Here is a 21,597-nt window from a genome sequence, read left to right as displayed (position 1 = left end):
CCCAGGGAAGATATAGCTCATGGCTTCCTACAGATTCTAACTGACACCTGTCAGTAGCTTCTTCTCTTCCCACTGAGAATTTAGATGGGATGTGAAGGCAGAATTGATTCCCTTTGGGGGAATTCAGTTCCTGGTTTTTATTTGACCTCTCTCCAGCACTTATTTTGGTTTGGTCTTCCCCTTCCCATCCCTGTTTGAGGTTTCTCTCTCTGTCCCAGCAGGTGCTGGGATGGTGAGTGAGAATGAGGAGCAGAATTCTCAGCAGGAAGATGCTGAGCAAGTGGAATCACAGGGAGCATTATCGCAAAGATCGAAAGGGAATGTGTCCAGGAGTCGTGAGCAGGGAACAGCCTGTGAGATTCAGCACAGACCAGAGAGAGAGCAGGGAAACCAGCCAGATGAGAAATTGAGTACATTTATTTACTGTCAGGGAACACACAAGGACCTTAAAGAAACCACAGCCCAGCAAAAAATCCTCAGGGGAACGAAAAAAAATACATGCACTGAGTGTGGGAAAAACTTTCGGGACTGCTCATCCCTTACTAAACATCAGAGAACACACAGAGCAGAGAGACCTTTTGAATGCTGTGAGTGCGGGAAAACCTTCATTTGGCATTCGCACCTTATTACGCATCAGAGAATCCACACAGGTGCGAAACGCTATGAATACCGTGAGGGTGGGAAAGCCTTCAATCCGAACTCAAACCTTATGGCACATCACAGAATCCACACAGGTGAGAAACTTTATGAGTGCAGTGAGTGTGGGAAAAACTTCACTCAGAGCTCAGACCTTACTACACATCAGAGAATCCATACGGGAGAAAGACCCTATGAATGCCGTGAGTGTAGGAAAAGTTTCATTCGACGGTCACACCTGATTACGCATAAGAGAATCCACACCGGGGAGAGGCCCTATGAGTGCGGTGAGTGCGGGAAAACCTTCACTGCCAGCTCAAACCTTATTCAGCATCAGAGGATCCACACCGGGGAGAGGCCCTATGAATGCAGTGAGTGTGGGAAAAGTTTCACTCAGAGCTCAGATCTTACTACACACCAGAGAATTCACACAGGGGAGAGGCCCTATGTATGCTGTGAGTGCGGGAAAAGCTTCATTCGACGGTCACACCTGATTACGCATCAGAGAATCCACACAGGGGAGAAACCCTATGAATGCTGCGAGTGCGGGAAAACCTTCACTGCCAGCTCAAACCTTATTCAGCATCAGCGAATCCACACCGGGGAGAGGCCCTACCAGTGTTGTGAGTGCGGGAAAAGCTTCGCTCAGAGCTCAGAACTTACTACACATCAGAGAATGCACAAGGGAGAGCGACCCTACGAATGCTGTGAGTGCGGGACAAACTTCACTGACCGCTCCGCCTTTCTCAATCATCAGAGAATCCACACGGGAGAGAGACCCTACGTATGCTTTGAGTGCGGGAAAACCTTCACTCGGAGCTCAAACCTCATTACACATCAGAGGATCCACACAGGGGAGAAACCCTACGAATGCGGCGAGTGCGGGAAACGATTCACTCACAGCTCAAACCTTATAACGCACCAGAGAATCCACACGGCAGAAAGGCTCTACCAATGTGAGTGCGGGAAAAGCTTCACTGAGAGCTCAACCCTTCTTAAGCATCGGAGAATCCACGCAGGAGACAAACCCTATGAATGCGGCGAGTGCGGGAAAACCTTCCCTCGGCGCTCAGCCTTTATGTCTCATCAGAGAATCTGCAAGGGAGAGAAACACCATAAAAACCTCTAGGGCTATCTAGCCATTTTTTTTTCTTTTGCTAATTCCCACGTAGTAACCTGTAAGGCTGTTTGAACCGTTGGCATCAGTGTTATCCCGCAGCTTGTCCAGACGAGTTGCCCATTTTGACCTTTTGCCATTCATCCTGGGTTGAGGTGAACCTTGCTCTCCACTCCATTGTCCCACGAGTAATGGGAGTGCGTCCCTCCTCCCAGGAACCAGGGAGCATCACATTTAGACGGTTCCACCTATGGCAAAGGTCCTGTTAGAGTCTCCAATGATACAGGTTGCTCTGGGTTGTACTGAGGAGCAGTTATTTTTGGACAGTTTTTATTTTCATTTAAAATATATTTAAATATTGCGAAAAGCAGGAGCTGCGGGGGGGAAGTGTCATTTCAGCCTCTGTGACACTGGAAGGAGATGGGGAGATTCCCTCCTTCGCCATCACTCCAGAACGGTTACCTCCTGTTTGAGCCATGCAGAGTTTATCTTCTTCATATTCTAGCTCTCCACTTCTCAAAGTGCCGTCTGATGCAGTGTTCCCAGCTGTCTGCGCTTGGAGATGACGCTTTGACTTCTTTAATCCTAAATCGCTATGGCTGGAGATGAAAGTGTCAAAGACCTGGAAGGGGACTTCAAATGGTTCCCAAAGACAGTGGGACATTTGGGGTTTAAATTCCAGTTTCCATCTATTGGCAAAGCCACTTCTGGCAAGGGGGCTGTTCCTCCCCTCCCCCCACCCCCATTGTGAGGATGCTAAAACTTTTGTATATAACGTCACTCAAAAACAAGACAGTGCTGAGTGAAGCAGGTTTGAATGGATCAGAGGAGAATGTCATGGGAGAATCTTGTCTTGATTCTGAGTTATTAGGTGTAACCTGCTCTGGATTTTCCCTTGACACTTTCGTTGTCATGTAGTCTATCTCTCTGTGACATGGGTTTCTATCTCTCCTGAAGAATGTTTAGTCGCCCAATGGGATATTAGTTTAGTTTGACAGGATGTAGCTCAAATTTACCAGAGACTTTGAGACAAATGATGATTTGCTAAAGTCATTACTTCTCACTTCAGCGTTGCTTTTTCCCCACCTCTCCCTGATGACGTGGAGAAAGTTCAAGTGCAGTTCTGTCAACAGGAGAGAACTCTCCCATTTACTGGACGTGCTAACAAAGAAACAGCCGTGATTTGAACTCTCCACTCGGAAATGGTGAACAACAGCAGACTGAACAGAAGGACGTGCATCTGATCACAGTGTAGTCCCATTGTTTGTTTGTTTAAGTCAATATTGTCTCAGATGATCTGGGGAGAGAATTCCACACTAAGTGACTTGGAACCAGGCAAAATGCCCATGTATTCGGTACCCAGAGCATTTGTAACCCAGGCTCTACAGAAGATTTTTCCTATGATATGGGAAATGCTGCCCTTCACAATACAGTGTGTGGAAGAAATAGAAATGGGGGGTTTTGTTGAATTTATCCTTTGTAGGAGCCACAAATGTGTATAAAATGAAACAAGTGTTAAAAATGGAATCGCTGCAGAAAAATAGCCGTTTTTGAATAGAAATGTCACCTCTGGTAACTTACAGAGATTCTGATCCAGGCCTGTATCTAGTTCCTAGTCTAGACGGTGCCACCTAATTAAAGAATATTGGGGCATGTTTGGGGAAGCCGTTCCGCACTAACATTGTTGATTTTTTTGCGTGGTTTGGTAGATTCTACTTCAGAGACGTGTAAATGTGCCATAATCCAGGCCAATGATTTAGAAAAAAGTGGGTTAGAAATAGTACACCCCCAGTTCTTGGTTTTCACCCCAATAAAAGGAAACTATGATAATCAACAGCCCAAGGAAAATCGTTTGTAGAACACCACTCCCTAGTTCTGTGTCACTGGTTACAGTCCCAAAGGATCCCATGGTTAGATGGAGCACGATCATCCTTCACTGTTTGGCTCCAAAGTTGAATGAGGCAGAGAAAGAGAGAGAGTTCTTTAGAGGACATTCCTTCCCCGTGGATCCCAAACTGGCTGCCTGAGTGGGTAACGAGGACTTTCACGCAGTGGAAATAACGGTAACCAGTGAGGGAATGCATGTGTCAGGCTCCAATTTCAGACTGCAGGATACACACATGTTGGGTCCTGATTCTCTGTTTTTGTCTCTTAGGGCTTGTCTACACTTACAATGCTGCATCTGCAGTGCTGTAAGGAAGAAGCTCTGAGAGCTCTCACATCCGCTCAGTTAATCCACCTCCCCAGGAGGTGGGAGCTATGTCAGCAAGAGACGCTTTCCTGCCAACACGGTGTGGCCTATATGGGGCGTTAGGTCAGTATAACTAAATTGTTCAGGGGTGTGGATTTTTCACACCCCGAAGCAATGCAGTTATACCAGTATAGGACTGCAGCGTAGACCAGATTTTGGTTTTGCTCTTGTGTTGTGTGCGTTTGCAACCTTTCTCCTCTACGCCCTCCTACTTTGAAAGATTAAAAAGTGTGAAAATACAAGGAAGGTGTTTTTTCTCATGATGCAAACATTCCCCCAGAGGAGACCCCTTGGCACCAACACCCACCGCAGAAGATCTGGAGATCTGCGAACTCCCATGAGTGGGACCACAACTTGACTCAAAGGTTCACTTAGTGACTGTCCTAATTAAAGGAAAACTAAGACGTAGGGCAAGTTTTTGTGATCTTTGAATATGTTACCTGATTATAGAGAGTTGTGTATTATTGTTATAGGGTCACCAATTGATCTGACCAGAAGAGAAGTCCCTTATCCCGGAATCAGGCTACCTGTGTTAACCAGGTGTGACAACCTTAATTATATTGGAAAACTGGAAGTTGTCCTGTGTTTTGTTTGCTAGTAATGCGGAAAACAGTGGCTAATCCTGAAAAGTTTATTTGATGTAATATACTCCCTTTTGCATCAGGATTTCTGATAGAAAACCTCACTTCAATGGTTAGGGTGGGAGAACGTGTGTGAGAAATACTGCAGAACCAAATATTGGCCCAGTACAGATTTTCATTTTTTGTATTTCAAGCAGAACTTATTTTGATGAGCTTCAAAATCAATTTCTATTAAAAGGAAAACGACTCGAGGAGACAAGGTGGATAACTTTTTGCCCAGTTAGACTGTAAGGGTCACTGAGTTCCTCCCTTCTCTTATTTGCCAAGGAAAGACAGGACATCTGTCAGAGGATGTCTCCATTTATTTTTAAGCAGCGTGAGGGATGCATCATGCAGGTTTTCTGTTACATATTTTTGCTACCCGTTCTTGTTATGGGTGCTGACACCCCCTTTTGAGGAGGGTAACTGGTAGCACATGGCCATTTAACCCTCAGGCCTTAGAGAGACTGAGCCCCTCTGGGAAAGAAGTCATGACATCAATTCCAACCTTGATTCGTCTCCCTATATGTGAGAAAGCTACTAGCATGGAGGGCTGGGCCAGCTGTCCGCTTGCCTGGTTCCTCAGCTGTAGCTAGTGTGACTCCCACTAGGCCCCGATGAAGGGATGAAAAACAGGGGAGGGACTGGGGGAAATGCGGTGTCTTTCCCTGTCTCTGTTGGAAATCAGGGAGAGAAAGGGGGCCATAAAGTCCCTTCAGATTTTGCCTCTTCTCTCTAATACTAATAATAAAATTCTCCCCCAGTTTTGCCCCTGTCCCCCCTAACTAAAATGTGTATAAAATCCATGTAGCTTCCCCCCTTTTCTCTCAAACTATCTACCTTTTCTCGCTTCCCCTTCTCTGGGTTTGCCCCATTTCTCTCCCCAGTTCTCAAAATGTCCATTTCAAACCATCTCTGATGTGGGGGGATTCCCCCACCCATTTGATATGCAGCGATTGTGGGGAATTGTCCTGAATCATTCCCCCAAATGGGCAGGGGGTTAGTGGGGGCTGTTTGGGGGAGTCCTGAGACACAGCTGCTTCTGGGGTGGAGACGGGGTGGCCCTTCTCTGCCAGCAACAGGGCATGGAAGGGGCCAGGGATTTCCCCTTACCCCTGAATTTCCCCATCACCGGTCATAGACTCATAGAATATCAGGGTTGGAAGGGACCTCAGGAGGTCGTCTAGTCCAACCCCCTGCTCAAAGCAGGACCAATCCCCAATTTTCAGCCCAGATCCCTAAATGGCCCCCTCAAGGATTGAACTTACAACCCTGGGTTTAGCAGGCCAATGCGCAAACCACTGAGCTATCCCTCCCCGCCCCTTGCGTGTGATCCATAGATGGGAACCCCTCTCCAGGAGCCTAGTGGCTTCCCTGCTTGACTCCAGGTGTGAGGGGCTCTCAATCTTCCTTGTTGGCATCATGCCACTTGAATTAACGAATGGAATAAATTCAGTATTAATTGGGCCACAGACAGCAGGAGAATCCCTCTTTAGCCCAGCGCACAGGCGCTCCCCTGAAAGGCAGGACACCCCTGTTCCACTGTTAACTCTCGCCCCCAGGATGAGTGCCTTGCCCCGGACGAACCGCAACGAGCGGCCTCGCCCTCCTCCCTGTCCCATTTGGGTGACCTCTGGGCATCGAGCACTCGTAGATTCTGTTGCTCCTGAATTATCGGGGCTAATTCCCTTGCCTTGTCCCTAGGGCTGGGGGATTTTGACACTCCCTCCCACTGCACCTGACTCATTAGATTCTCTGATTTCCCACAAGGTGCTTTCCTGCCATCTAATCCCCCCTGAGATACTGCTGACCCCCTTACCATGCATTACTAGGCTGAATCCCACTTGCTCACGCTCCCTGACCCCTGGCTTCCCTTGGATTGTCTCATTTTCACTGGTCCCTTCTGTCAGTAAGATGGTGACCCAGGGAAGTTCCCCCTCTGGTTGGAGTCGCTACATTCTGGGACAGAGAGGTGGTTTAGGTGTCCCTTGGACGATGAGATGCAGATAATTAAATATGGAGCACCAGAGGAGCTGTCCCCAGGATTTCCCTGCTTAGAAATGAGCTTGAATACAGCCTGGCCCACCTCCACAAAGATGCGTCAGAACTGGAAAAAGAACAGCGAAGGGCAACAAATGTGATTAGGGGTACGGAAAACGCCTGCGCGAGGGGAGAGTAAAAGAACCGGAAATGGTCACCTCAGAAGGGAGACAACTGAGGGGGGCATATGATCGAGATCTATAAAACCATGAGTCATGTGGAGAAAATGAATGAGGGAGTGTTATTTACCCCCCTTTGCACTCACAAGGGCTAGGGGTCACCCGAAGCATCTCCAGGGCTATGAGGAAAGGGAGATGCTGAGAAGGGCATGGGCAGGTAAGAAATTAGTTAAACCCCCTTCCAAAAAATCTCAGGGCCTGCAGGAAACAGCCGGGACCCTGGGAGCTCTCGGAGTTCAGGGTTGTCCCCCTCAGAGGTGCTATCCATATGGCTCATGGCTTCCCATCCATCCTCACTGACACCTGGCAGCAGCTCCCTCTCTGACTTCCTTTCCCCCTGAGTTTTCAGATGGGAGGTGGAAGCAGAATTGGTCCCCTCCTCTCTTCCCCTCTGGGGCACAGTTTGGTGGGTTCAAGTCCTGTTGTTTTTTCTCCCATCTCTCCAACCATTTAATCTGGTTTCTTCCCAACTTGCCAAGGTTTCCTTTCTCCTCGGCACAGGGAGCAACCCTCCTCCCCGCATCCCAGCAGCCGAGACGGGAGGATGAGCAAGAACGAGTGGGGGACGCCTCAGCCGCGAAAAGCCGAGCCAGAAGAACCACATGGGAGATTGGCAGGAAGATATAAAGGGAAGGTTTCCCAGAATCGTGAGCAGGGGAAAGCCTACGAGAGGCAGTCAGGGAAGAAAGAAGGTGAACCCATTAATGCCAGGCTGAGTTTGCCCCATGCCAGAAGCTGCACTCCCACCCAGCCACTTCAACCAGACCTGTGGGGCCCATCTCAGTACCCTCCCTGGCCTGGCCTGGCCTGGCCAGGCTCTGCGCACAGTCCCCCTGGCATCCGCCTGCCCGCACTGACCTTGCTGCTTGTCTTATATAGGGCCCTCTGGCCCCGGATTGGTCGCTCCATCACCCCTTCTGATTGGCCACGCCTCTGCAGTCACTCTAGGCTGCCCGGAGGACTTCTCGCTGCTCTTTTCTGGGGCAGGGTGATGCAGGGCCATGGAGCCTTCAGCAAGGGGCCTCCGGACCTAGTCCCTCCTGCCCCACCCCTCCCCACTGTCCGAGAGACATCCAGCCCCATAACCCCTCCTTTTCCCTTTTTAAAGTGGTGCTGATGTGGAGGTCAGGAGAGGTGGGAAGAGGCTCCCCCCAGTGACCAGCCTCTGGCTCTGTGGGGAAGTGGTTTCATTAGATGCTACCATCAGAGGTCTCTGGTTATTGCTATGGGGTTGAGGTGCAGGATCTCTGTTCTGTTAGGTCCTTGTACTGCACACAACACCATGGTACGTGAAATTGTATCAGCCTGATTGAATACCTTTCACTCTCCTTTCAGTTTCACGTTGTTCTTGGTTGTCTTGTCCTCTCCCCTGCGGGAGAAGCTTGTGCACCGGAGCAGCTCGTTTTGGTAGGGCTGTCTGCTTGTGACGCTTTCTGGTGGTGGTTCCAAATAGACTCCTTGGTACATATTTGCCGTTAGAGGAGACAACATTTAGAAAATAAATGCACCTTGCCTTCAGAGTGGAAGGTGGTGAGGTGTGAGATGGTCCTTAGTTCCTAGGAGAGTCCATTCCAGAGTCTCAGAGAAAGCTCTGTCTCCCGCACAGATGAGCTGGGTTAAAAAAAAAAAAAAGATAATTTCATGGAGGAGGAGTCCATCAATGGCTATTAACCAAGATGGTCAGCGATACAACCCCCTGCTCCAGAGGTCCCTAAACCTCTGGCTGCCAGAAGCTGGGACTGGATGACAAGGGATGGGTCACTCGATGATCGCCCTGTTCTGTTCATTCCCTCTGAAGCACCTGGCACCGGCTGCTGTCAGAAGACCCAATCTGGCCGTTCTTATGAGCTTTACCCTTCTTGTAGAGAGCTCCGTTGTGCCAGGTGGTAAAGGCCCGATCATTATCCGCTAGGATTGTTACCCTGGAATTTGACAGCCCTGCGTATACCCTGGACGTGACAGCCCGGCCGTCAGCGATTTTGTGGCTGAAACCCTAATACCACCTAGGTAGGAATGATCTTAGGCCTTCGTGAGACAAGGTCAGACAGCGGCAGGCTTGCAGTCTGTTAACCAGAATGGGAGGATGGGACAGAAAGTTATGGAAGTGAACACAGCGACCTGGGTTTGAAGTGCCCCTGACGTATTGTTGTTATGGCTAGAAATACTAGAAGTGTTTTGAGATAACGAGCAGTTGGTTGAAATTAGGAGAATTGGTGACCCAGTAGAGGAGTCTATAGGTTATGTGCTTTGTTAGAGTTTGCCATAAAAGATTAGGTGAAAGTAAGCGCCTTGGAGAAGTCCGAGGGAGCTTTTCTTAGGGCAAGGAGCTGGCATCTAAACCCCGCATCAGCTGGATGGAAAGAGGGCCCCTGGAAGCCCGGCTGGTGATCACTCAAAACCATCTCAGACTGTGGTTAACTTTATCTGGGTTGTCCTAAACCTACTGCGTGCATGTGTGTGTGCGTTTAATATCTAATAAATAGTAGTTTTAGAGAAGAGCACGCTTGCTTGTATCAATCTTTTATCAGACGGAAGCCCCATGTTCCCATTGATTTATTCCTGACGCTGCCTGCAGAGAAACAGCCAGATCTGTGCTGACCTTCATTAAAGCTCCCTCTAAGCCCTGCCAAGGTGGGGACGGTCGCCAGCTAGGACTAGCCCCAGACGCTGCTGACAGGAACTCCTGATCAGAGAGTCCAGGTGATTGAGAGAGACCTCAGGGAAAGCGCTGAGGACAGGCAGGAAATTGACTGCACAGTGAGCCCTTCCTCCTCCCCCATCTCTGCTCCTCGTGTATCTGGGAGAACACCCAGAGCTGCGGTCATCATTAAGATTAAGGCCAAAAGGGATGATTCCATCAGCGAATCTGACCGGCTTCACCCAGGCCCTTAAATTTCTCCCACTGACCCTGTATGGGGTCCAATAACTTGTTGCGGATAAAACTTATTTTCCTGACTGGCATCCAGCCTTTCTGGCCCTGCCAGAGCTGGTTTTGTGATGGGGAGAAAGAGCCTCCAAGAATGGGGTGGTGACCAAGTTTTGCATCTTGAGGGCGGAAGGAAACAGGAGCGAGAGAGAGACTGAAGAGGACTGGTGTGGAGAAAGTAAATCAGGAAGTGTTATTTACTCCTTCTCATAACACAAGAACTAGGGGTCACCAAATGAAATGAATAGGCAGCAGGTTTAAAACAAACCAAAGGAAGTATTTCTTCCCCCAACACCCTGTCAACCTGTGGAACTCCTTGCCAGGGGCTGTTGTGAAGGCCAAAAATATAACTGGGTTCAAAGAAGAATTAGATAAACTAGTGGAGCATACGTTTATCAATGGCTATTAGCCAAGATGGTCAGGGATACAACCCCATGCTCTGGGTGTCCCTAAACCTCCAATTTCCAGAAGCTGGGACTGGATAGCAGGGGATGGATCACTAGGAATTCCCTGTTTTGTTCATTCCCTCTGAAGCACCTGGCTCTGGACACAGTCGGCAGACAGGACACTGGACTAGATAGACCATGGGTCTGACGCTGTATGGCCGTTCTAATGTTCTTATTCAATTCCCTCTGTCGCTGACTTCTGCCAGTTCTTCCTCAGTCTTCTTCACTTTCTCTTTCCTCCCTCAAGTATCTAGTTCAATATTTGCTTATATGTATCCCATCTTCCCTGCAGTGCACCTGTCCCAGCTACCTGCCCCACCTTCTTGGCTCCCAGTAGGAGTGGGAGGTGGGGGGCCAAACAACTTAGTGTTAAGAGCCAGACTAATGTCTGCGTGTGATTGTCTAACAGGGCTGCTTGAGATTGTGGGGGACAGAGCTCGGAAGCCCTGGGGCTCACTTCTGGTTTATGTCTTATGTTAGTTACTAAGAATCTCATGCTTCAGGGTTTCAGATGGCCCCGTGCAGGGGTCAGGAAGGGATTTTTTCCCCCCAGTGTATTCCGGGTGGTCTTTTTATCTCCTTTCGCTGGCCCTGGCTGGAGATGGGACAGTGGGCCGGGGGGGCGCTGAGGGCTCTGAGAAGGATCCGGGAGTTGTGGTGGATCACTGGAGATGATAGTACTGCTCTACTCAGCGCGGGTTCGGTCTCAGCCGGAGCACCGTGTCCAGCTTCGGTCACCCATGTATAGAAAGGATGTGGGGGAAGTGGAAAGGATCCAGAGGTGAGTGACAAAGGTGATCAAAGGGGTGGAATGCAAGCCCGATGGGCAAAGGCCGAAGGGGTTCGGTACATTTAGGTTGGAAAAGAGGAGATTAAGGGTGGATGTGATAGCGGTCTTCAAATACTTGAAAGGCTGCTGTAAAAGAGATGTAGAAAAGTTGTTCTCTCTTGCCACCGAGGGCAGGACAAGAGGCGACGGGTTCAAACGACAGCTCAGCAGATAACGGTGAGGACAGCAGGACAGCTGAACAGACTCCTCGGGAGGCCCCGGGAGCTCCTTCACCGGAGGTTTACAGAAGGAGGCTGGACAGCATCTGTCTTGGCTGGCTTGGACACAACAAATCCTGCGCCTTGGCAGGGGGTTAGACTAGATGAGCCTTGCGGTCCCTTCTAGCCCTATGGTTCTGTGACGCTGATCCTCTGTTTGACCAGATGTTGTGAATCCTTCCAAAAGCGGCGTTTGCTTTTCCTCAGCTTGCACGAATACCTCCAGTGCCGACACCTTCAGATGTCCCCACACTCCCCCGAGAGCAAAGCTCTTCGACTGGTTAGGTTTCTTTGCCAGTCACCTGCCCCTTTGCACCTGTTGTCCAGATTCCGTCCTTCACCATCTTGGTTTTCCCAGCATTTACTTGCAATCTAATTTTTGATTGCCCTGGTTGACCATTTTGTTCCATGTCAAACTTAGTAAAGCAACGTCCTCAGCAAAGTCAAAGTTTCAGAGGAGCAGCCGTGTTAGTCCGTATCCGCAAAAAGAAAAGGAGGACTTGTGGCACCTTAGAGACTAACCAATTTGTTTGAGCATAAGCTTTCATGAGCTTTATTAGTCTCTAAAGTCAAAGTTGTGTAACTCGTCTGCGCCAACCCATCGGACACGGTCCATAATGCCTTCTGCTGCCGGCTTCGTCAGCCACTCTCTAGCGAATGGAAAGAGGATTGGTGATGAGACACACCCCTCATCTCACCCCTCTCACAATATGGAGCCATGCACCAAAGCCTGCATCCAATCCCACTGCTCATCTCAGAGTTACGAACGCCTGAGTTACGAACTGGCCGGTCACCACACACCTCGTTTGGAACCGGAAGTCCACAATCAGGCAGCAGCAGCGAGCAAAAAAGAAAAAAAGCAAATACAGTACTGTGCCGTGTTAAACATAAACTACTGAAAAAGTAAGGGGGAAAAGCAGTAATTTTCTTCTCCACCGTCAAGTTACAAAGCTGTATTAAGTCAATGTCCCGCTGTAAACTTTTGAAAGAACCACCCTAGCGTTTAGTTCAGAGTTACGAACATTTCAGAGTTACAAACAACCTCCCTTCCGGAGGTGTTCGTAGCTCTGAGGTTCTGCTGTACATCCGTCATATAAACTCCTCCTTACGTAGCTCAGCTTGTCTATGTTCCTCAAGGTCTCTCTGCGGACCCCATCAAACGCTTTCTTGAAGTTGACTACGCTGCCGCAGCTTTTTCGATGAACAGCTGAGGAACGAACATCTGTTCCCAAATGGTCTGGCTGGCTGGACCCCAGCCCCTCTGCTCACAATGCTTCTTTCCCGCCCTCCTTAATTCAGTCCAGCAGGACGGTAGCCAGGATTAATAACAGCCTGACACCGCTCTAGTTTGTGCGCTAAGATCCCCCTTTTCGGCACCGTCACAATGACGCCACGTTTCCAGTCACGGGGCACTTTCTCCTTCACCCTTATTTGGTTAGTTTGGTTAGCTGTTCAATTCGAACTCAGTACCGCTTCTTGAATTCTGTCCACCCTGGGAGCTCTCTCCTGTTGGAGCCCTGTGGTTCCTGCTTTCACTTCTTGGGTGTTACTGGTCCCTCGTCTAGTGCCCACTTAGCACTGGCCTTTCTCTGAAACCTGGGCATGATCTTTGGCTCCGGGCAGTTTAATCTGGAATGGACTTGCACTTTTCATCATCTGACTTGTTCTTCGTGCATTTTAACTATCTGTCCATGAGAGTCGCTGATGGGCATCGCCTCTGGGGGTCTGATTTTTCCTGAGCTGTCTTCCACTATTTATTAGAGCTGCTGGAAATCTCTCCTCTCTGCCACTGCTTCTGCCTCCACAGCTTTCACCGGGACCCAGGCACTTCTGTCTTGCGTGCCTCTCAGCTTTCGTCTTTTGCCCTTTTCCCTCACGTTCGCCTCTGAGGTCTGCCTCTTGCACGGTTCCTTTTTGGCCCCTCGTCAATCAATGCCCACGTTCCACCTTCTTCTGGCCTCTTCGGTGGCCCACTGCCGTCTTGTCTACTGTCCTTTTTCCGTTCAACCATCTGCCTTACAGACTTTTGATCAGCCTGCTCCTGTAAAACACCGGCCCAGTTGCTGAATGCAATCTGGAACCTCCCCCGTCTTTCTTGGACCCGGCACTCCTCTATCGCTCCAACTCGCCTTTTGTCTCTCTTCATCATCTGTTTGAGTTTCAGTTGTAACATAGCCGCTAAAGGATAATGCTCTGAGACCCCATCTGCTGACTCAGGCACCCCCCTGAGCAAATGCCCAACCCTGGGATATACCCACATGTTCTCTCCGATTGACAGTCGCACTGTGGGCTGATCTCCCTGCGAGCGTCCAAATCCTCTTGTGCTGAAAAAGACTGTCTCCTGTCTACAGGCTGTTTGTGCCAGGGAGATTCAAGCGCCATTCGTAACTGCTTCCCAGCAGGTAGAGTTGTTGCCCATTTGTGCATTGAAGTCCCCTATCATTAACTTAATGTCATGGCTGGGCACACAAGCCGGCACTTGCTGAACTGCTGGTGAAGTATACCCTTTTCGCCGTCATCTGCTGCATTTCCTGTGTTACACAGACAAAACTGGACAGGATCGTTTCAGGGGACAAGACAAGGTGTCACGTTTATTATAATAACACGATTTGATTTAAGACCAATAACTAAAATCTAATACCTATATACACACACCAAAACTTCTACCGCTGCTAGATAGTTCCCAGTCCTGAATGGAGCTTGAGTTCGTGGCTTAGGTTCGTAGCTGGTGGCGGCTCACTGGCCAGGAAAGCCGGGCACAAGGAAGGGCTGGGGCTCTGTTGGGCGCGCACCGATGCCCTTCCATGTTGGCAGCAGAATGTTACCCGCCAAAGTCTTCCATCTCATCCATCCTTTTTGTAGGCTTTAGTTTGAATCCAGAGTCTACAGGTCTTGCTGTGTCCGGCTGCCTCTGGGGCCGGTGTGACTGGTCACCCGTCAATTGCAGACCTGACTTTCAGCCTGGGACCTGGCTTTGATCTTCCTTCCATTGTACTTTTGTCCTTTTCTTTTGAGGGTGGGCTCTTCTTGCTTTGTCAGGGCTGTTGTCTGCATCTTCAGCCCTTGGTGTTTACACTTTATTTCATCAGGGCCGGCTGGGGCTGGAGGTTGATTCCAGCACCCATACGTACCTCATTCACACAGCAAACTAATAAGATTACAGCAGGGTTTTGCAAAAATGAAGTGAGCATTTTAAAATGGAGTTTGAGTTACAACATGGACACGTGTCAGGAATGGCAAACAGGGAGCAGACGTTCCAATATAGACAAATATAATGAATGACAAACAGGGAGCAGACATTACAATGGTGAAACAGTGCAAGTTTCAGTGATTTAAGCAGCAATTGGATTGAAAGTGAAACTCAATTAGCCAGTTCTCGGGGTACCTGGTTTTATGAATGAATGTTGTTTCATTCATAAAACTTTACTTATGAAGTTTTATTAATAAAGTGAACAATTAAAAACAATTTCATTGATCAGTTCTACACCTGGGGCAGATATCTGGATTACTGTACACTTGACAGGTCTTGTTTGCAGGCTGGTGGTTGTTGGTCTGTCACGCAATGGCTTCCAAAGTCCCCCAGATAAAGAAAAGAAAGCGGGCACCTGACCAAAAGAGCCAAGAGGAAGGCTAGAACTTTTTAAAACGGGGAAAGAAACTTTCCCTTTGTCGGTTGTTCTCTCTGGGCTGCAAGGACATGGAGCAGCAATGCTGTAAGCAGGGATGCTGTGTAAGGTTTGAAGCAGGTATGAAAAGTGATCTTCCATACCTAGAAGGAATCATTGGGATAAGGAATGTTTAGCTAGATGCGATCAGGTTTATTTCTTTATTTTGGCTTGTGGACTCCTCTGTGCTAACCCCAGATGCTTTTGTTTGCTTGTAAACTTTAAGATGGACCCCCAAGGACGCTGTTTTGGGTGCTTGATTTTTTGGAATTGCTCTTTTAAAATCTAGCAAAAGCCTAAGTTTCAGGTGTATTTTCTTCCTTTTTGTTTTGAATAAAATTTACCTTTTTTAAGAACAGGATTTGGGTTTTTGTGTCCTCCGAGGTTTGTGCCCATGTCGTTTAATTAGCTGGTGGCAACAGCTGGTTTCCTTTGTTTGTTTTCTTTCTCCACTCTTCCCCGGAGTGGGGGGGTGAAAGGGCTTGCGGGTACCCCACAGGGAGGAATTCCCAAGTGCTCCCTCCTGGGTTCAAAGGGTTTTTTTTGCATTTGGGTGGTGGCAGCGTTTACCAAGCCAAGGTCAGAGAGAAGCTGTAACCCTGGGAGTTTAATACCAGCCTGGAGAGGCCCGTATGAATTTTTAGAATCCTTGCGGGCCCCCAGCTTCCGCACTCGGAGTGCCAGAGTGGGGATTCAGCCTTGACAGTTGTGATGTTACCCAGCGTCATTCCTACACGTCTGTCATGGGTTCATCCTGCTGAGTATAAGATCGTTGCCCCCTCAGACAGAAACATGACATGTACAATTCCCCACGCCCAGTCCATCACATCCCACTGACACCAAGTATTCTCTCATTTCTCGTGGAAGCTGTGTCAGCTGTGACGGGGCAAGGCCAGATGGCTATAGAAAAGTAGTGGGAGATAGATAGATATATTAGCTCCAGGCTAAACAAATCCCTGTTACCAGGATAAGTGAAGTGGAAGCTGCTCCAGGTCAATTAAGACACCTGGGGCCAATTAAGAACTTTCCAGAAGGCAGGGACAAGGCTAGGTTGATTGGGACACCTAAAGCCAATCAGGGGCTGGATGAAACTAGTTAAAAGCCTCCCAGTCAGTCAGGTGGGTGTGCATGTCAGGAGCTGTGGGAGGAAGTCGTGCTGTTGGAGAGGCTGAGTAGTACACACCATGTCAGGCACAAGGAAGGAGGCCCTGAGGTAAGGGTGAAGTGGAGCTTGAGGAAGTGTGGGCTGCTGTGGGAGAAGTAGCCCAGGGAATTGTACAGGTCATGTTTCTAAAAGGTCAGCTACCATAGCTGATACTATTAGGGTCCCTGGGCTGGAGCCCGGAGTAGAGGGTGGGCCCGGGCTCCCCGCCTGCCACCTTTGCCCCCTGATTAATCACTGAGACTGGGAGACAACAGAGACTGTGCAAGGAAGGATAACTTCTCCTCACCTCCCTCGCTGGCTTATGATGAAAACGGCTCAGTAGACTGTGACCCTTGTCTCTAGAGAAAGAAGGGTTACGTGGAGGGTCACAGTGAGCCTCTGAGGCTAGCAAAACCCGCCAGGAAACGTGGGACCCACGGAGGCAAGGACAGAGCTTTGTCACACAGTTTCCTGTAGTTCACAAAGTACGTACAGCAAAGTTCTCCATGAGTGGGTTGAAGAATTCTCCTCTTTTTATCCAGGCTTGCAATCGGCACTGTGGCGAACAGTGAGAGAGTTACACAGCCGGCCTCCGCAATGTGCCGAAATGTGAGAGCCCCTCACCGCAGCACACACCACTCACACCAATCCACACCGCACACCCATAATAACTCCAAACATGCGTAGCCCCTCACCCCAGCGAGCACCGGCCGTCCACCTCCTTCCCAAACCAACCCCAATTTCCCAGCCCAGCCCCTCCTACGCCCAGATCACCCCCACACAACGCAACCGGCAGGCACAATAGCCCCAAACACCGCTCTGAAGCCTAAAACGCCTGTTGAATCAGGCTGATGTGACAGCAGCAGCTAACAGGGTCAACGAGAGCTCGTCTTGTTGATCTCCAGGTTCAATCATCACGGAGATTTGCCATCTCTTGCCGTCCAATTTTTTCAGTTCTCAGCCATTTTCAGCTTCTTTATGCACTTGACTTTCAGCTGCTCATTACCAGTTCCTCCCCCGATATAGCCGAGGATTACCTTTGCCTTTCACATTGGTGTCTTATAATCCATCCTCTGAGTGACTAATACACCCAGGTCTTTCTCCTCTGTCATCCCCAGCAGATGAGTCTCCAGTTTATCGTGACTGATTCCCCAGCCTCCTCCACACACTTGGGGATCTTCCGAATCCCTTCCACTGCATCTGACTCACTATGTTCCCTAATTCCTCAAAAGGGGCTTTCTTGGCCTCCCATGCCCTCAGCTGCTGCATTCAGTGAAAGCCCCTGTTCCTTACTGCGCCAAACCCACCAACCCATCCTCACTGGTCCCAGCTTCCTGGTGAGTCTCTCATTGCCATGGGGCCTCTCTGTGTCAGTATAAAGCAGTCCCAGGGTGACTCCCCGCTCTGGCTGGGACATAGAGATGCCGTCTCTGAGTTTTAGGAACCCCCTTTTGTGATGAGTGTCTGGCTGTGTGTGTTCTCAGCAGAGCACAGATACTCTTGGATTACCTGGGGGGCTGGGCCCAGAATGTTACTGTTTAGAAATAACCCGGGGTTAAAACAGTAGAACTTTCCCGGTTACAAATGCCCCATGAATTCACCCAGTCTCACTTGTTTTCTTTCCCTTTGAACAGGGTTGCCAATTTCCAAAACGGATGTGATCTCCCAGCTGGGGAAAGGGGAAGAACCCTGGGTCCCGGAGCTCCAGGGCTCCAAGGAAAGACAGAGTCTGCGAGGCGTCTGCACGGGTGAATTCATTAAACCCACTCTCTGAGCTCAGGATTGTCTCCTGCAGGTGTCGTAGCCTCGGGGCAGATATCGCTCATGGCTTCCTCCCTATCCAGTCCGATGCCTGGCTGCAGCTCCCTCCCAGGTCTCCCTTCCCCCTGAGTGTTCGAGGGGATGTGAGGGCAGAATTGATCCCTGCCTCTCTCCCTTAAGGGGAGGAGTGTCAGGGATTCAGCTCCTAATTCTTTCAATCTCCACAGCACTTCCTTCGGTTTGTTGCCCCGCGAGCCTTTCCCCTTTTGGCTGGGCCCAGGGAATGACTGATCGCTGGATTCTTTCTCGCTGTCCCAGCAGGTGATTCGATGGTGGGTGAGAACGCGGAGCAGAACCTTCAGGAGGAAGACGCTGAGCAACTGGAAGCACATGGAGGATTATCGCGGACATCCACAGGGAATGTGTCCAGACGTTGTGAGCAGGGAAAAGCTTGTGAGAGTCAGCACAGGCCAGAGCAGCAACAGGGAAACCAGCCACGGGAGAAAGTGGATAAATCCACTAATTGTCAGCGAACTCACAAGAACCTCAAAGCAATCACAGCCCAGCAGCGAATCCCCACGGCAAAGAGAAAAAACCCATGCACCGAGTGTGGGAAAAACTTCAGTTACCGCTCAGACCTTCTTATACACGAGAGACTCCACCCGGGGCAGAGACCTTACAAACGCTCCGAGCGTGGGAAAAGCTTCCACCGGAGCTCAGCCCTTGTTACACACCAGAGGATCCACCCAGGAGAGACCCCCTATGAATGTGCCGAGTGCGGGAAAAGCTTCTCGGTGAGCTCACACCTTATGCGACGCCAGGGCACGCACACCGGCGAGAACCCTTATAAATGCGCCGACTGTGGGAGAAGCTTCAAACAGCGCTCCAACCTTGTGGCACATCAGAGAATTCACACGGGAGAGGGACCCTATATGTGCTCTGAGTGCGGGAAACGCTTCACTCAGAGCTCAGCCCTCATTAAACACCAGCGGATCCCCAAGGGAAACGAACCATATAAAGGGCTGGACAAAGGTTTTGCCTCCCGCAGAGTGGCCTTGAAAGGGTGTTTGCACCATTCGCTCACTGTGGTCTCGCAGGGGAGTCGCTTGCTTTTACAGCTTGCCCTCCGGCAAATCCCATGATCCTTTCTATCAAGTCTTCTGTCCCATTAGTCATGGGAGTGTGTCCCCCTCCTACCAGGAATGTCCATCCGCCCCCGGTGCGGGCGACAGAGCTGATCTCAACTAGCCACACTGAGGTCAAATCTATCTCGGCCTCAAGTCCACGGGCATCATTTTTATACTGTCTCTCCTCCAGCCCACCCCCCACCTGCAAGCTGACTGGGGTGAGTCTGAGAGATTTGCTCTTTCCCCATCACCGTCTGGCCCCTGCCCAGCAGCAGCAGCTTCTGCCTGAGCTGCACAGAGTTTGTCCTCCTTACATTCTCCTGGGGGGCTGAAAGGGGTGATTTCAACTGTTGGAAACAAAGTAATTTTCTTTTAAAAATTACGAACAAACATTTGGCTTAGAGAAATGAGAGAGGGGAGGCGAGCTCGACTAATTGTTTATCTTACTGCAACTCAAGGTACTGGCTTCCACGTTATTTCTGTTACAATCTTTTTTGTATGCCTCTCCGTGGAGAGTTTTTAACCCTATTAGAGTAGGCTCAGCTTTACAGGGGTACTTTTCTCCAGGTACGTTGAGACCAAGGTATATTGTTTCTCAAAATTATGGGGATTCCGTTCTCTGGTATATCCTTAGACAACTAAGAATGTTTATAAATGGGCAAAATAATTTGCTTTAAGGGCAGGTGTACCCTGTAGGTTATTAACGAATAACCAGCCCGTTTATAATTGGGCAAAGTGACAAATCGTAGCTAAACCCTATGAAAATGAAGAAAATATTCAGATCTGTTCATTAGAAGACGCCATTTAAGGACCTGTTTTCAAACAGACCAATTATGAATATCAAGAATTTTAAATCCCGCTATTTCTCTGTTTATCAATGTTTAGCCCTTTTCTCATCTCCAGTAAGTCATGGTCTGGCCACTTGAGAAACTGTTTGTATTTTAAGTGACAACACCACTTTCAAATTCCAATAAAATCAAAATACGAGTTCAAATCTAAACCCCTGGCGTTGTCCCAGCCCTGGTCTACACAACAAACTCATGTCAGTGTAAGTGCATTGCTCCGGGGTGTGGAAAATCCACACCCCTGAGCAATGTAGTTATACTGACCTAACTCCCAGTGTAGACAGCGCTTTTCAGGGAAGTGGCGTACCTACGCCCGTGGGAGACGCTCTCCTCTTGGTATAGCTACAGCAAAGCAACTGCAAGTGTAGACAAGCCCTCAGTTAACGTTCTCTTGCCGATCCACGTTGAGGTTTTGGGGAGGTTTTCCTTGGGTGTAGCCAGACAGACAGCCCCCCCCCTCAGACCAGCATTGCTGGAAACACAGGAGGAAGCCGGAACAGGGCACTTAACATATATTCCAGCCCAGCCTTTGAAGCTGTGAAAGCACAGGTGTGCTGCTACAATGTGCCTCTGGGAACAGATACGACGATTAAGCTCACAGCAGGCAGAGGCCCTGTGACAGACATGGCTCTTCGCCCCTACTAAATAGCGTGATGCGCGCACCCCAACATCCTAGGTGGGAAAATATTTACCCTGATAAAAGAAATGTCCAGTAGTCGAAACTTATTGTTTCTTTCCCTTGCAAGTGTAAACTGTCACCCAGACAGACCAGCCTCAATTTGGCATAAGAAAGGAGAAAGAGAATAAAGGAGTACAGAGGTATAAGTAGGGGACCTACAGCACCATGATTTTTGGAGTGCTTTTCACTATCTATCTGCTGGTCAGATAAGTGACAGCCTCCCAAGGCTTCTGCAGCTAAGAGGGTCCCTACGCCTTGTCCCTTATTCGTCTTTCCGCGGAATTGAGTGACCGATCCTGGCTTGGCACCGCTGGAATCGAGAGATGCAAGGAGGGTAAGAAGCACCCACACCTGATCTCCTATCTTTAGTGTACACATATTTTGAAATAGAGCTCTATACTTTGTTTTCTTTCTTTGGGATTGTGGCTTCAGTTTTGTAACTTGTGTGTGTGTGTAACATCTCTACATTTAAATAAGTCGGCACTAGCAATTTTGTAACCACATGATTAGAATCTAGCTTAATAAATGTTGGTAACCATTTGTGCATAAGCCTGACTTGTTTTCTCTGGTTTACTGTAAAGCAGCCAACACTATTAAAGAACCTCAGCCGTTTTGGCTCTAAAGCCTGGCCATTAGGTGAGAGTACTAAGAGCCTAGCGTTGAGTTGTGCCGCCTCCATGGGGCAAACTCTTGGGGCACCTGTCAGTCAATCCTGGCCGCCCGCTGCGAAAGAGCTCTGAGCTCTAGCAGTTAAAGTCACGGGTGGTTAGGACCTTGGGTTAAAGTCACGGATGGTATAAACGGGCATAGCTGGCACCTACCTCACCAAACATCCTTGGCCGTCGGCTAACATTGGGTTAGATTCTTCTTGAGTCTTCTCTGTTTTGCTCAGTGGTCTGTGGCAGCTTGCTTACAGAGCTGGATGGGGTGTGCTTGCTATCCAAGCAGGATTCTTTTATACCCTTCTGATGTTCATGAAATGATGGGAAACCTCCCTCCCCCCCTTCAGGTGTGCTGAGATTCAAAGTTGGTTGTGTTCACTCTTTCGTTGACTTTACACCTTGGCTTTGGTCAGAGGATCCCAAACCTATTTTCCTGCAACGTCCCCCCTCAC

The 21,597-nt window shown here is 49.3% G+C and overlaps 1 protein-coding gene across 5 annotated transcripts in view; it reads left to right on the top strand.

The window, feature by feature from the left end:
* LOC140904230 (uncharacterized) overlaps positions 1-21,037 on the top strand; it is a 36,992-nt gene extending 15,955 nt beyond the window's left edge. For 2 of the 5 annotated variants that reach the window (XM_073326668.1, XM_073326666.1), the window contains one exon: positions 219-4,448. In XM_073326668.1, the coding sequence (XP_073182769.1) occupies positions 219-1,765 (1,547 nt within the window). In that variant the 3' untranslated portion in view covers positions 1,766-4,448. Of the gene's footprint in view, positions 1-218; positions 4,449-4,477; positions 4,545-7,344; positions 7,536-17,705; positions 17,820-18,150 lie in introns of those variants that run through there. The other 3 variants (XM_073326669.1, XM_073326670.1, XM_073326667.1) reach the window with 3 other exon arrangements.
* The last annotated feature ends 560 nt before the right edge of the window (positions 21,038-21,597 follow it).

Source organism: Lepidochelys kempii, chromosome 28, assembly GCF_965140265.1.
Source record: "Lepidochelys kempii isolate rLepKem1 chromosome 28, rLepKem1.hap2, whole genome shotgun sequence".
Lineage (NCBI taxonomy): Eukaryota > Metazoa > Chordata > Testudines > Cheloniidae > Lepidochelys > Lepidochelys kempii.
The sequence above is the reverse complement of the archived record's forward strand: the minus strand, read 5'-3'. Positions and strand labels throughout refer to the sequence as shown.